Source organism: Sphaeramia orbicularis, chromosome 5 (genome assembly GCF_902148855.1).
Source record: "Sphaeramia orbicularis chromosome 5, fSphaOr1.1, whole genome shotgun sequence".
Classification (NCBI taxonomy): domain Eukaryota; kingdom Metazoa; phylum Chordata; class Actinopteri; order Kurtiformes; family Apogonidae; genus Sphaeramia; species Sphaeramia orbicularis.
Genome location: NC_043961.1, coordinates 20,216,221 through 20,232,707, shown reverse-complemented (window position 1 = coordinate 20,232,707; position 16,487 = coordinate 20,216,221). Strand labels below are relative to the sequence as shown.

At 35.6% G+C, this 16,487-nt stretch overlaps 1 protein-coding gene across 3 annotated transcripts; it reads right to left on the bottom strand.

Moving 5' to 3' along the window:
• Nucleotides 1–801: 801 nt before the first annotated feature.
• Nucleotides 802–15,830, bottom strand: LOC115419245 (nicalin-1). Of its 3 annotated transcripts, none has more exons than XM_030133903.1 (19): nucleotides 15,695–15,830; nucleotides 15,294–15,476; nucleotides 13,839–14,029; nucleotides 12,341–12,485; nucleotides 12,041–12,138; nucleotides 11,877–11,954; nucleotides 11,413–11,516; nucleotides 9,788–9,876; nucleotides 9,533–9,672; nucleotides 9,269–9,447; nucleotides 8,023–8,110; nucleotides 7,889–7,927; nucleotides 5,882–6,054; nucleotides 4,685–4,738; nucleotides 4,529–4,607; nucleotides 3,009–4,408; nucleotides 1,946–2,262; nucleotides 1,526–1,645; nucleotides 802–1,380 (listed from the first exon to the last, which is right to left on the bottom strand). In XM_030133903.1, the coding sequence occupies exons 2-16, from the start codon at nucleotides 15,436–15,438 to the stop codon at nucleotides 4,352–4,354; spliced, it is 1,659 nt and encodes a 552-aa protein (XP_029989763.1). In that variant the 5' UTR covers nucleotides 15,439–15,476; nucleotides 15,695–15,830; the 3' UTR covers nucleotides 802–1,380; nucleotides 1,526–1,645; nucleotides 1,946–2,262; nucleotides 3,009–4,351. The 3 variants fall into 3 exon arrangements, with proteins under 3 accessions (XP_029989763.1, XP_029989762.1, XP_029989764.1); XM_030133902.1 differs by having other exon boundaries at nucleotides 15,294–15,499; nucleotides 15,695–15,821; XM_030133904.1 differs by having other exon boundaries at nucleotides 15,294–15,495; nucleotides 15,695–15,807.
• Between the last annotated feature and the right edge of the window lie 657 nt (nucleotides 15,831–16,487).

Genomic DNA, 16,487 nt, shown 5'->3' with positions numbered 1-16,487 from the left:
AGGAATAAAAACACTCAAGAAAAAAATCTTAACTAAGGTTCTCATAATTAATGCATGAAAGGGTTAAATAATAATAACAATAATAATAATAATAATAATAATAATAATAATAATAATAATGATGATGATGATGATGATGATGATGATAATAATAATAATAATAATAATAATAATAATAATAATAACATCACAGATCAGAAATACAAGTACTGTACATGTTGTATCCTTAGATCTACTTCATACAACTTGACTTGCTCTCTTTCTGCTGCTGAAATTAAAAAAAAAAAAAAAAATGCTGAGAAAGTTCTGTAAGAATCGAGATTGAACGGATTTGTATCACTTAATGTTAAATTTATGGTATACATTGAAGTAAAATAAGCACTAATTCAACAAAAAGAACAAAACTGGATAATACAATGAACAAAATGATCAAAATAATGAACAAAACGAGCAAAAAATGAACTAATCAATCAACAAAAAGAACAAAATTGAACAAAGTTTGCAACAAAATATATAATACACACCAAACAATGTCCTGGATTGTCATTCAGTAGATCAGCATCTCAGATATAGCATTCATTTTACTTTTCAAACAAGCAGAAACGAACTTTTCTGCAGATTTTGTAAAAAAAAAAAAAAAAAAAATATCAGTTAAAACAGGGGTTATATATTTGCTTGTAAACTTGACCTAAATCTGCTCAAATTCATGTGTATTCCACAGAATTTCAATGTACAGACCCATGCAAAGCGCAGAACATAGAGACACATAGCATACATGAGCGTTTATAATGACTTTTTTCACACTGGTGGTATATTTTACACCTGCTTGTTATCACCAGAAATATATTTTTTCATTACCTGTGATAATCACTTGAAAAATTCTGTAATAGGCCCACTCCTGGGAAAGTTTTTATTTGCAGTACTGTTTTATCATAAAAAAGATAACCATATCACATGTGAAAAATGTCTTTATTAGCAGGTAACATTTTGTGCCATCGACAGATACTCATAAGAACCCCGTGTGAGTCACTATTAGCCCCTTATGGGAGAAGTGTTTCTGCTGATACATGCTAGTATTGAATTATAGCATCCAGAATGTGGAAGATAATAGTGGAGAGAGAGCAGGATACATTATTCATTCTTACATCTTGCCTCACTGGGTTAATTAGTTGGGAATTAAACAATAGTTATGTTAACAACACCTCATTTTCAGGGTGAACCCCTGCTGCCTCCTCAGGGACCCCTGAAGGTTCTTAGTCCCCACTTCAGAGGCCAATCCTCTAATAGTCCTAATAAAGGCATTCAGATACAAACTCCGGGTGTATAACGTAGTGTCCAGCTTGGGAGGGTTTCACCACATGGAAGCAGCTGCAGCATCCACTGTCGAGAGGTCAGAGAAGCAAAAAAAACAACATGAAAACCTTCATAATTGTTAGCATAGACAGAATTTTTCACAGTCTTATGTAATATGTGTGAGTTGATTATAAAGATAATGTTAATTTCTTGAATAAAGTTCTGCATGTACCTATAGTCTAGGGAAGTATTAGAACGGGTTCTTCGGGGTTGTGCTCGTGGAAAGTGGTGCAGTGCTGCAGGAAAGTTACTGCTTTGGGGTCTTGCACGAAGTTCAGTACCTGAGATTTGCCTGTTAGATACATATCAGTTTGCAATTTATTATTCTGACAGCATGGCCTACAAAATAACTTACATTTATTTTATCTCTGTCTGAGCAGGGGCCATTCAATCTCTATTTTCCCTCCATTTCATTCAACACTGTTCTTCGATTTGTTTGTGTTGTTAGGTTTAAAGGCTAAAGGTCAGATGTCACTTGAGTTGCTGCGCTGAGACCAGATGATAATCAGCTCTAAAGCACAAGAAATCAATCAAAATCAGAATCCTCCTCAACTTATCTCTGGCACCATGGATTAAATTGCTCAATTATTACCTAGCTGGGTTCTTCAAAGATGTATGAGGCTGAAAACCAGAGTCGGCAGGAGGCTCCGGCTGCTGTAGTTTTAGCAGTTTGTCAGCAGAGGGCAGAGTCGGTACTGAGGATGTGTGTATAGAGGGCATGTGTTGTGGTTTGCCTTTGTCCACAGTGTTGATGAAGTTGTTTGGACAAGTTGTAACTGGACTATGGAATGACAAATGCCTAACAGGGGGGAAAAGAGGGCGGCCAGAGTCCACAGGAGGTGCGGGCCGTGGTGTTATGTGTGGTGACGACCTGTAGTTAGACTTCAGACTCAGAGGAAAAAGAAAGTCCTGGCAACACATGAGAAACACAGAGAATAGAAATTTAAGAACAAGATAAGGAAAGGAACAGACAGGATATCACTGTTACAGATTACTATCTGATTTAACACTCCTCTGTACTTCTACTGTATAAAACAGATATGAAATTACACACTAAACGGCTATTTTCTCTGTTTTGTAATACTGACAGATTGAACACCTGGGAAAAGATGTTTAGTTGAGTTCAGTACCAGTTGCATATTGTAATTTGTTTGGTTTTTCAATACATTTTGTCACTTCTTTTGTAGATTCATTAGGTTTCTTTTACAGTATACAGTGACACTGTTTTTATCTCTGTTTAGTCCATGTCTGGATGAATAAATAGGCATGGAGGAAGTTTTAAATAATAAATGAAGTACAGCTTTCACCAAGCACAGAGAAAATAACCCACTGCCAATTAATGTAGGACTTTTAGTCTAAGTGAATTAAGCACTTTAAAGCCCCTGCTAATACTAGGTCACACAAGTACTTCTGTTGTCCATTAAATATAAAATGTATTCAAATAAAATGTATTTTTAAATGGACCATGAAAAAATACATTGCGATTATTTTTCATTTTTTAATTATACAGATTACAGAATTACTGCCACTTACATGAATTATTTATATCTAGGAAAAATGACATTGTCTCGCAATACTTTAGATAAATAATTACTTTATTTTATCAATACTTTAATCCACTTGTACTGTGTATTACAGTAGGTTGAGTGTCTTACCGGCCGTGGCTGGGGGTTGTTTCTGCGGTGGGCAGAAGTGGGTCGAAGCTGTGCTCGTTTTGCTCTGCCCGGAGAGGAAAACTGCTCTTTGTACACAGTGATGTAGAGCTGAGGAGCCATCTTCACTTCCACTTCACTTATTTTGCACTGCTGCTTTGCTGTATGCCTGGACCTCAATAACATCCCTCTCCTCCCCTGTCACCTGTTGGCTCCTCCCTTTGACTCACTTATGTGCACCTCTTGTTCTATAATTTCCACTTCAACATCCACTAAGTTTTATTCTGAAATATATATATATTAAATAGTTTTTCTTGTGAATATACATTTTACTGTGTACCTTTATTTACCTCATCTTTGTATTTCTCCTCCTCCATTTATTAGTAGTTGTGAAGGTATTAAGTGTGGATCCAGAAAAACAGCGTAAATGTGTGTGTTTTGCATAAACTGTAATTATTGTGATGAATAATGTGCTAGACATAGAGCCAGCTCAAGAGCATCTTTACTGAACAGGAACGACTCATTGTGCTACCTGAGCACCCAGCCGCTAATCCTACAAAAGCCCCCTGCAGAGGCATAAATACCGAGGGTCACCGTCCATGACCTACTTCCCCCCAGGGGCCTTTGCAAACTAGCCAACACTGATCTAAAACATTAAGCTCCGCTGGCTGTTTAACCACCACACAGTAGTCTTATCAGATCCACAGAACTGATACTAACCAAGGGAAAGATGGGATTTTCTAAGAATCTCCCAGCAGCCTTCAGGGTCACCTCTATTCACTGTCAACATGTCACATGAGCATCAATAATTCACCAAGCTCAGTAGGGTGCCTTTGTGTCTCCACTACACTCAGTGAGTTATCTGTGACAGGAACTGGCTGTTCATCTCTCTGCGATGGCCGAGCCTTGTTTGACAGCCATGTTAAGCCCAGTCAAATCCATGTCAACAGATGCAGAGCGAGGACATGGGGAATCATAGTAATGATGCAGCAAGGACGCCCTTCACGGAGCTCAAATCACAACCAAATCTGAGCTGTGGCTTGTTCGTCCTACTTCACTTCAAGAAAAAACACTCACCATTTATTTTATATTGTACTTTTTTTTTTTTTACTCTTTATCAAACAAATAGTAAGAAATAGTTGAAAGTACATCAGACGTGTGTATAATGAAAAGAATAATGGTCTTTAAAACAAAATACATTCCCAAGCAAATGCACAGTGTGTGAATGATCAGGCTGAAAAAAAAACCCCTTGTTGCATGACTTTCATCTTCTGAGCAGCCACTGAAGCGTACTGTATGTGCAGACTTCAAAGACCTTGTCGTAGGCTCAGTAGTCACTGTCTTCTTCACTGGTTCTTGGATTTCACTGCAGCTTTCAGTTTTGTGTAGAGATAGCCGAAATTCTATAAAGAGAATACAGTTGCTGTGAGAAAACTAGAAGTCTAGCGTCTGTCTTATTTGCTGGAGTGGCAGCACACAATGCTGCTGAAGTAAAATGCGGAATGGAGAGTACATTAACAAACCTGAATAGCATAGTAAACAATCCCCAGATAGGCAGCAATGCATCCGCCGAGGAAGAGATCGAAGGCAGCAGGCTTCACTCTGAAATGAAACGCCCAAGTAAATGTCAGTGTCCAAGCACCACATGGATAAAATGAATAATGGAGTCAAATTTGTACCTGTACATCACTACTGGCTGGTTCATTTGATCAAAAAAGGTCATATCAGGGTCCCTGTGTGGAAAGAGTTAAAGTCAGAATCAGAAATATCCTGGTAGGGATTATATTTATAATAATAATAATAATAATAATAATAATAATAATAATAATAATAATAATAATAATAAAGTTTATGTATGTTCTTTGTTTTGTTTTTTTTTGTTTTTTGTGTGTGAGTGTGTGTCAATTTGAATATGTTTCGTTTGATTGCTGTTGTTGTTCACTTTGTGTAATAGTTTACTTTAATGTGTATTCATTTTTTGTTGCCTACAATCTATGTATGTATGTATGTATTTATTTATTTATTTCACTTTTCTGGTATGTCAGTATAGGTGTGTATGTGCATGTGCATGTGCATGTGCATGTTCATGTGTATGTGTATGTGCATGTGTATATGTATTTGTATGTATATATGTATGTGTATGTGTATGTGTATGTATGTGTATGTGTGTGTGTGTGTGTGTGTGTGTGTGTGTTTGTGTGTGTGTGTGTGTGTGTGTATATGTGTATGTATATGTGTATGTATATATGTATGTGTATGTGTGTATATGTATATATGTATGTGTGTATGTATGTATGTATGTGTATGTATCTGTGTATGTATATATGTATGTGTATGTGTGTATATATGTATATGTATATATGTATGTGTTTGTATATATGTATGTGTATGTATATGTTTATGTATATATGTATGTGTTTGTATATATGTATGTGTATGTTTGTGTGTATGTATATATGTATGTGTATGTGTGTATATATGTATGTGTATGTTTATGTGTATGTGTATGTATGTATATATGGGATTTAATAAGTTATACTTCCTCCCACTCCTTTTTGAATATGCAAATGAAGTCCTACTTTGTTTTCATGTAAATGTATAGGTTTTGTTTTTTGTTTGTTTTGTTTTTGTATAATCTGTTTCATTTATATGAACTAAGTAGGATTATTTAATGCACATTTGAAATAAACTAAACTAAGTTTATATAGCACTTTTTGCAGAAAGATTTCACAATGTGCTTTATAATAAAATCAGAGATAAAATACATAGGCAACAAAACACACAGTTACATACACAGACAAAGGTATAAAAACATAAAAACATGTTTTTTGTGTGATACCATATTTGCTCCTCGTGTTTGTGCTTGGAACTGTTACCTCTTGTCCTGTTTGAAGTCGTGTCTGTTGACTTGCTGTAGGTAGCGCTTAAATTCATGCTCCAGTGAGTTGACCAGTAGGATCTGACCGGGCTCCTTATCCAGCAGTTGTGTGGCCCGAGGAACGGACGTCAGGAAGGACATCAGGCTGGACATACGACTGTCCTGGAAGTCCTGTATCGAACAACACAACACAGAGGACACAAACATGTCACATTACTTTTGTTATTTTCCATTGCACTGGACTCTAATCTAAGGACTTTGATATTTACCTCATCAGATTTTTTTTTTTTACATACAGTATCAGGTTTATTGGTTTAGTAAAGTTCTAATGACCACACATATGCATCTCTCAGTCTCTGTATTAACCCATAAAGACCCAAACGACCACCGGTGACACAAACCATCTACTGATATAAACTGTTTAATACCTGTTGATCCATTAAACCTATCAATCCATGTAAATAATTGGTGAAAAATACAGTTTATCATCTTTTCATGGTCATCAGATATGACCCATTTGGACATTCAGAGGCTCCGTAGTTACCGTGGAAACACCATCATCTTCTACAACATTTATTCACCAGTAAAACCCATGGACTTGGATCAATGACAGTGGATGGAGACACTTCAGTTATTGATATATTTGCTGAAAAAATAACTTTTTCTACATTTTTCTCTGTTATGTATGATTAACTTTGAATTTACTGAGTTTTCATGAACATCCACATGATCTGTGAATTAAATATAGGAAAATACATGATGTACACCAAAAAAAAAGCAAAATACAGAAGATAATATTGTAACAAAAACTGGTGATAAATCAGTTGAGAGGTAGAAATAGAGAAAAAATTATTTGGAAACTGCCACAAAAGTAGCACTAGGTTGTTATGAGTTAAGCTATGATCTGGATATATGTGAACTATATACAGCAGTAAAACAAAAGTTTCATGCAAAGCACAGCTTCTATAAACCAAAGGGGTTGTATTTAGTGTGACCTACCTTTGCATTTAACATGTCTTTAAATATTTTGTTCAGACAATATGAAATGTACTGCATTGATTTTCTGATGTTTTATACCAGGTTTCATCCAATACATACCAGATGTTTCTAATTGTATGTGCACCTTCTTATCATGGGGTCAAAGGTCACATTAAATAGTGATTTTATCCTTCAAGACCCATTTAGTTCAGGTTTTTGTGTGTCTTTCAAGGCTGTGCACATATTTCCTGTATTTTCTTGTTGCGTCTGAAGAAAAGAGAATGAAAAATAAACACGTATGCTTGTTTCAGTGCTGCAAAAATAACCAAAAAAAACCCCAAAGCTAAAAGTGGCCTAAGAGTTTTATACAGTTCCGTATGTCCTAAGTCTGTTTCTAAGACTTGCAGAACATCCTGAAACTATTGCCCAAGCTCATTAACCTCAGCCTTGCGAGGGTCTAACTGTCTGTCTGCACTTATAACTGAAAAATGACAACACATTTTGGCTTGAAAACTGCACACAAGTTAGGTCTCTACTAAATCTCAGACCTCATAGAACATGGTCTGGATCTGGACATTTTGGGAGTTTTTTAATCATTATTTACTATTGAGTGAGGGAGCCCTTTGGACATTTTATTTATTTATTTATTTATTTTCCTGAAATCAAGGTAGTAAATTCAGATTTGGTATTAACACCCATTCATTATTTTCTTATACTCTTCATGCCCAGTCTGTTAATCATCACCTCAAGTAAGTTCAAAACACTCATAAAAATATGCATCCACATCCTGGATGCATGTTTTAAGGGTCATGGAGCTGATTTATAAGATAAGTGCATGTTCTGTTGTGTGTATTCACAACATAGTGTTGAATTCACTGTGGTGATTTGATCTAAGGGAAAGGCTGTGTAATCTCTTTTTGTCTACATAAGCCTGTACAGACACAAAAAAGACTAGTATCCTAAAACTACCACCAGAGGTCAGCATTTTTCTTTGCACACTGATAAAAAAAAAAACCCATGATTTTACCATTTGGCCTTTGAAAACCTGCACATCTTTTGGTGAACCCTAAAAAAAAAGGAAAAAATAATCATGTGTAAACAAACTGATCAGACTATAAGAAAATATAACATCTTAAATTAACAGTATTTTAATTTACTCACCTTATCAGTCAGATTGAACATATATCGTGCCAGTGCTTCAGCTATGATGAGGCCATTACGTTTCAGCTTCCTGAAGTCCACTTGTGACCTGTAAGGAGGACAAAGACGGCTAAGATGTGACTTCTGAGTTTATATAAGAGAATGTAAATTAACCTTGTAAAGCCTGAACCATTGAATCATTAACAGAAAATTCCAGTTCTTTGAAACTGGAGCCTTTATTGGTCCTTCTTAACAACCAAAAAAACAATTTTTCAAATATCAATTTCCATGTATGAGTTTCAATTTTGTTTGATATTTGATACATCGGGTCTCAATGCTCAAATGTTATTATTTTTGAACAAACAAAAACATAATATAACACAAACATGTCCAACAAATTGGTAATTCCTTTTCAAAATTGGCAAAGTTCTTCCTCCTTCCTCATTTATGACAATCTTGTAGTGTCACTGGAAAGGCCTCTGGTGAACAAATTCCTCTGCCCTGGTGGATTATCTGTGTATTGCATGTATCTACTTATTGTATACATCAGGTTTTTCAAGAAAAAAAAATATCACACTGATCATGTAGAGGGTTTCAAAACAAGGTTATAATAGTTTTGGATTTTTCATTATAGTTTAGTTTTATTTAGTTTTGACTTTTTTTTCTCTAATTCAGTTTGTTTTAATTAGTTTTTAGAGCAGGTTTGCTAGTTTTTATTAGTTTTCGTTATTTTCTAAATGCTTAATTTTAGTTTAGTTTTAGTTTTTTTTTGTATCTTTTCTCTTCTTCATCGTCATATTCAAATAAATCCCAGACAGGACTCTGCTGCTTTCCCCCAACTTTAGTCTCCATGTTTCCAGGTAGAGTGGGGACCAGAAGATAATTAAACAAGTGACAAGAAGTGACGGACCATTAAATATCAAATGGTGTTACCAGCTAAAATTGCTTGAGAGAAGTAAATTGATTTTATATCACTCCATCACTGACAAAGACGAAAACGAAGGGAATTTTATCCAGAATTTTTGTCCGTTTTAGTTAGTTTCGTAAACACACAATACAGTTTCAGTTAGTTATCGTTTTTTTTTTCTTTTAATTATAGTTTTTATTTCAGTTAACGAAAATGTTTTTACAATTCTAGTTTTCGTCATTTCGTTAGTTTTCGTTAATGATAATAACCTCGCTTCAAAACTCATGTATCAAATATGATACACTTGGTGTTTTAGGGTTAAGCATCTCATCATGAAGGCTGATAATTTAGAACACATACATGGAGTCTAGTACAGATCCACGGAGCTCAGACTTTGGGTCCTCTAGATGAGACAGAGTGAATCCTGGGATCCTGCGCAGACTGTAGCGCTCATGTTCCCAGGCTACTGTGGATTCCACAAGATTGATCTTCTTATGGACCATTCCTAACTTCACCCAAGGAAACCTGGAGGAAACCACCTGCAGACGGCCACAAATGTTAGAACACATGACCATAAAGGTGGTAAGACTTCAGATTTGTGCAGAAACCATTAAGTCCAGTTACCTCCTCTAGCTGCTGAATGAAAGCCTGCATGGGAGTGTCTGGTTTAGGAGGACGGGACACGTGCATGTACAGCTCATCAGTGTTGCCCAGTGTGTCCAAACACAAAACAAATGCAACGTTGTCGTGAAGCAGGCTGGACTCTGGAGAAATATGTTTGGATAAATTAAATCTGGCTGTTTGTTGTCATTTCACGTCTGTTTACTGTCGTCTATTTCCCAAATGTTTAACCCAGCAGCATAAATCCAAAAATCTCACCAGCATGGTCCAAATTCTCTTCAATCCACCGCTTTGTGCCAAGGAAGTTGTATTTGCCACCTCCAGTCAGGGAGAACATTAAATGATATCTACAACATAAACAAGAGATCTAATTTTAGCACTTTAGTCTTTACTGGAGGTTTTATTAAAGTTTTTTTTTCTTTACCAAGCATGATCAGAGAAGCCAATTTTTTCCCTTTTTTTTTTTTTTTTTTTTTTTTTAATAAAAGTATGTTTTTGCTATTATATTTAGTAGCATTTATGAAGCAACTGTGCACAGTTCAGACAGGCTTACTAACAGATGCCATCTAGTAAATAAAATACATATTTGTTTCCCTTTTTTCCATTTCCATTCTTAAAAATAACAAAACCATCATGACCCAGGCCTGGTCTATAAACATAAGAAGAGTGAATTTGTTCTAATCATATTTACTGGCATTTCTACATCACATTATAATTGTCTTAAACAGGTGAAACAGACACCTATATCAGATATATGTTGTTTTATACACATTTTACTGAAAATGTACACATGTGACATTTTATGTGACTAAAATACATTTAGGTGGAAGTTGCAGGCTCCTTTTCTTAGTGATAGCGTTCAGAAATGCTTAAAATGCCTCTCATTGTGCTTAACATATTTTAACCCTTTTTTTTTTTTGACAATATGATTTTTAATGCATTCATTTTCTGATGTTTTATACCAAGTTTCATTCAACACATGTCAGATGTTTCTAACAGTTTTTGCTGCTTCTTGTCATGGGGTCAGAGGTCATACTAAATACTGATTTTAACCTTTAGAACTATTTAAGTTCTTTTTTGTGTGTGTGTCTTTTAAGGCTGTGCACAAACAGTATTACCTGTTTTCTAGTTGTATGTGATGAAAAGAAAATGAGAAATAACTATCTAAGTTAATTTCAATCCTGCAAAAACAACTAAGCTAAATGTGGCCTTAGACCAGTGGTTTCCGACCTTTTTTGGCTCGTGACCCCATTTTAACATCACAAATCTCTGGCGACCCCAGACATTCAAAACAGAGACTCTTTTTTTTGCTAAAATTAATTTGTTTTTGATCATGCAATAGTTTGCTATACTATGCTGCAAATAAATGTTAATTTTAGACAACATTTAGGCTATATAATGCATATTATTATGGTTGGAGGCAGAAAAGCCAGGTGTAGATTACTGCACAAAATGAGAATTTTACTTTCCTTGGTCAGGATATGTACAGTCAGTCCAGCTTGTATTTACAAGGCTGACAATTAATACTGAACAAACAATAACTCAAACTATGAATTATGAAAGAACTGCAGCATCTGAAACCAGCCACAATGAATATTTGAAAGATAAACAGTACCACAGTGCTTCAGTTTCAGCTTCAGAGTTTGTCATGTCTTTTATAGATTGTGATTGTCTCTGTCAACTCACCATATATTTTTTATTAGTAAGTTGTTGTTTTGTTTTTTTTATCAATTACTAGAAATTTCAGGCGACCCCATTTGAATTCCAGGTGACCCCATGTGAGGTCCCGACCCCAAGGTTGAAAAACACTGCCTTAGACTTTTGCACAGAACTTTATGTTTTGTTACATTTAAAGATACCTCTTAAAAGTTAAGGTTACTCACGGTGGTCTGGTTCTTGGGCTACTGTAAAGCTTCTGAAAAAGACGTGCCAACTCAAGTAGGATGATGACCCCGCTGCCGTTAGAGTCTGCTCCATATGACAGCCACTGTGATTTACACAAATATGTCCATTAATGCATCAAAACACTGTTTTACTCAACACATTAAAGAAGTTAAGGTCAAATTTATTTATATAGCACATTTAAAACAACACAAAGTGCCCAAAGTTCTGTACAAATCTGCAGATACAAATGCAAGATATGCTAAAAGAATAAATACAAGATATACTAAAACTGATTTTTTTTTTTTAAATGGATACACAATAATAGGATAAATAGCATCTAAAACACAACCAAAAGGTAAAATAAATAAAAGTTACACACTTGTATTAAAAAAGGACAATGAGGAATGGATTAAACATGTTAACCAACTATAGCTGGCATCTGTCATAAAGGGGATAAACTCACCGGAGCCAGGCCGTAGGAATCATAGTGGGCAGTGATGACAATAGTGGGCACATCCTCCCCTGTCCCAGGAAGCACCCCCTGATGATCACATGACCAGTTATACAACACAGAATTATCAATTTGCTCTTTTCTTCTACTCAGAAAGTCGTGGGTTTCCTTCTCACCTCCAGTGTGACTAAAGTGTTGTCAGTGATGGCCTTAATTGGGGAATTGTTGCTCACTAAGATCTGGAAGGCTGTTGCGGTGACCATACTTCGAAGCACTGCCAACAAAAGACATAAAAATATCATCCTACATCAGTGCTTTTTTGTCTGTTCATTTATTACCATCCCTTTGTTTTCAGAGACAGTGTATCAGTATCCATTCTCTAATCCGTCTAATTAATTAAAATAGTAGTTTGCCTCACTATAAACAGTTCATTAGGCCACTCTGCATCCATATGTCCACTCGCTCCTCCCTCTCACCTCGGATAAATATAGAGGAGGTTCGTGAGGCTGCAGCCTGTTTGACTTCTTCATACATGTAAAGCAGCTGTTCATCTTCAGGCACCACATAAACAGGCATGAGCGTCTCCTTGAGTAAGGCCTCACTTTCACTCACCATAAAGGACTGAAAGATAGGATAAGATAAGATAAGATAAGATAAGATAAGATAAGATAAGATAAGATAAGATAAGATAAGATAAGATAAGATAAGATAAGATAAGATAAGATACGATACGATACGATACGATACGATACGATACGATACGATACGATAAGATAAGATAAGATAAGATAAGATAAGATAAGATAAGATACGACAAGACAAGATACGACAAGACACGACAAGATACGATACGATACAATAAGATAAGATAAGATAAAATGAGATGAGATGAGATGAGATAAGATAAGACAAGACACGACGAGACAAGACGCGACGTGATGAGACGAGACAAGATACGATATGATACGATAAGATAAGATAAGAAAAGAAAAGATAAGATACGATAAAATAAGATAAGATAAGATAAGATAATTCACAGTTAGCAGCAGCAAAAAACAAGCAAGTGCAGAGAAAAAGACAGGTAGACAAAACCACCAACAAGTGAAAAACTGAAAATATAAAGAGAAAAATAAGAAATTTGGTATTTAAATCAATATTTCTATAAATAAAGAATTACATTGAAAAAAACTGAAATTAAAAAGTGTTTACATATTTTTATCTTCATGGGGATTGTGAAAAAAAAATTATAAGTTTATGTCACTGATTAAACCCATAAAGACCCAAACATCCCCCAGTGACCAAAATCATCTACTGATCTAAAATATTTAATTCCAGTTGATCCACTAATCCTATCAATACATGTCAATAATTGGTGTAAAATGCAGTTTTTCATCTTTTCATGCGTCATGAGATATGATCCATTTAGACATTCAGAGGCTCCGTAGTGAATGTGGAAACACTGCCATTTTTTACAACATTGATTCACCAGTAAAACCCATGGAGTTGGATTTATGACAGTGGATGGACACACTTGGTTTATGTTCAGTTAATGATGAATTTTGCTGAAAAAGTCACTTTTTCTTCAGTTTTCTCTCTTTTTGATGATATAACCCCTCAACATTAATCTGAGCTTTTATGAACATCTACATGATCAGTAGATTAAATATAGGAAAATAGCAGATTTTCACTTAAAATACGAAATACAGAGCATGATAGTAGAGTAAATGGTGATAAAAGACTGAACAAAGGTGGAAAATAGACAAAAATTCTTTTGGGAACTGCCACAAAAGTAGCACTGGGTCTTTATGGGTTGAAATGACTGTACTATTGTCATGATGTTAACAAACACAGCACTTGTATTATGTCAGTTGTAAGTTTGAATCTTCTGTAAAATATGACAGATTTTGATGTCATCACAGTATTAAATTTTTTTTTTTTGCCTTTAGGTGTCTCTTAGGTGGATAAACCCGTTACCTGCACAGCATCATGGGGAATACTGGAGATGTTTTTGGGCAGGAGGATCAGTATAGCAGCAGCATTTTGTCTCTGGGCTTCCAGGTATTTTTCTGTGGTGAAGTCTGGAACCTTCATGATGACACAGCGGCGGGTCAGCACCGGCTCATCGGCTGAACGGGCCTCGGCCACAACAATAGCTCCACGGCAACCTTGGAGTACAAAGAAGAACCGAAGCCTCATACTAAAATGTAAAAATGCTTTGATTATAACACAACAGTGTGCTCTTTCCCATATAAAAGACATCTACATTTTGTACATGAATCAGTTTCCACTAATGCTGCATTCCCCGGATGTATGGTATGGTTATGAAGTTGAAACTGTCAAGCAGGTAATGTCTAAAAACTATTGTCTGAACAAAAAAAAAAGAAAACTAAAATGTGGCAGTGATGATATCTTATTTGCTTTTTGTCCAAGATTTTCAAGGCCTGATTATAAATACACTCTGGAGTGTGGGCTGCTTGGCCTGAGACCAGATACTCAAACCCTATGAAAAATGCAAGAATGTCACTAAATTTAGATGCAGCAAGGCACTCAAACAACAAGCAATTTCTGTTCCTAAAACAGTTCAGATTAGCCATAATTCTTTTACACATCTTTCTAACATGTCTAAACATTTCCCCTCTGTTATTTGTTTAATTCTTAAATCCAAAGAATCTGTTGCAGAGAGTTTTTAATAGAAAAGAATGGATGGATGTTGTTTTCTAAGTATTTAATCCAATGGCTGACGTGTAAATCAGGGGTGTCATAGGGCCACATACAGTCCAACATAATGTCATGTGAAACCAGTAAAACAATAACAGTGAAAAAGTCAGATTATATCAGGAAAATGTTTTCATCTACACAATCTTCTTTAAAAAATGTGAATACCATGAACAACCTGCAATTCCTTAAGAATAAGTGTAATTTTAGCAATATTAAGCCTCAGTTTATCATTTACATGTGTGCATTAAAACTTTCAGATCACGGTGGATCTACAAATACACAAAACATGTAGTAACAGGCAGAATATTGGTAAAAGTGCCTTAACTTCTCTTAAGACATGTCATGTTGTTCATATATGTTAAGGCCATTCACATATTTTTGAAAACACAAGTTATTTTACTGGTCCGACCCACTTGACATCAAATTGGATTGAATGTGACCACTCAACCGAACGATTTTGATTGTTAATATCTTCATGTAAATTTTGCATTTCACATATTCATCCCTATTCCTATGCAGTACCTTTAATTTAACTTTAACCTCATTAAAGGATCATTTGAATATATTTTACATGTAATTCCTGTGTTACCTTTAATGTAATAATACCAAATGATTCAAATCCCTCAAGATGTACTTAATTGTGCCTTATATAAAACAGTCTTACTTGATTTTTTTACACTTTAATGCAAGACGTCAAATCCTGGAGCTCACCATGCTTGTGTTGTCCCAGGTTGTACTGTTGCATCCTGTAAGCGGTGAACTCATAGGATGAGACGGCAGGAAGGGCAGAACCATGAAGACACTCCACACAGACCAGCAGCAGAACAGCAGCTACGCTCAGGCGTGTCCGTACCATGATGTCACGTCCTGCGTAGGTTCAGCTACGGTCTCAGTCTATAAATCACAGTCGGCACTGGGCTTCATACAAGGCAATATCATTACAAACAGACATGTCTGAATAAAGGATGTCAGAGTTACATCAGTACTGTTCAGGGTTTCCTAGAAGGCTTCATCATCTTTTCTTTTACTATAAATGACCATATTCATTTCCATACTGTCCATACTATTTTCTTTCTATAATGCAGATTTTTTTGTAGGTAAATGTTCCTCACCGTTCTGTTCAGTCTCCTGTTGCATCAGCCTTCTTGGCGTGTGCTCCTCTACTTGAGTCCCTTTCCTTGCAGCGTGGACACAAACTAGCTCCTGGAACTCTAGGTAAGCCACCATTCACCATCTGCTCCCAAGGGATCAACTCAAGGCTAATCACAGGCACCCAACCCCCATCCCTCACACTAACCAGTCCCTTATCCATGCATCCATCCCTCTCTCCTCTTACATTATAAGTGATTATATGTATGGGAGACAGGAAGACGATTTTATACTGTTAATAGTCTCACTTCAAGCATTTGAGATCTGACTGAAGTAACAACAGATTAGACTGAAGTTAAACATTATTTTGCTTTTCCTGTAGTAATTCTAATAAACATCCAATAAAATAGGACCAAGGGTCCTGTAGTCCAACGTCATATTTAAAGACATTAATTCACATTTGTTGACCATTCAACATCTTCACGAGCTTTAAATGACCATAAAACCAGTTTAATATACAACCACTAAAAGTCAGGATCAGCCAAAGCTACAGTGTGGGTTTGACCTTTGAAGGTCACTCAAGGTCAAAGGTCATGAGACCAAATAAAAGCTCATATGTGATTTCCTATCTATTACCAATAGTAATTATATCAATATCTTCAACTGTTTTCAAGTTACAGCACTTTGAAATGTGTCCCATTATAAACCAATGGGGATTTTTAAAATTTCAAAAATTCATAAAAAATTCAAAAATCAATATTTCTCCATTCTTTAAACAAACTTGGTAGACCTTACCCCAAAGATGTTCCACAACAA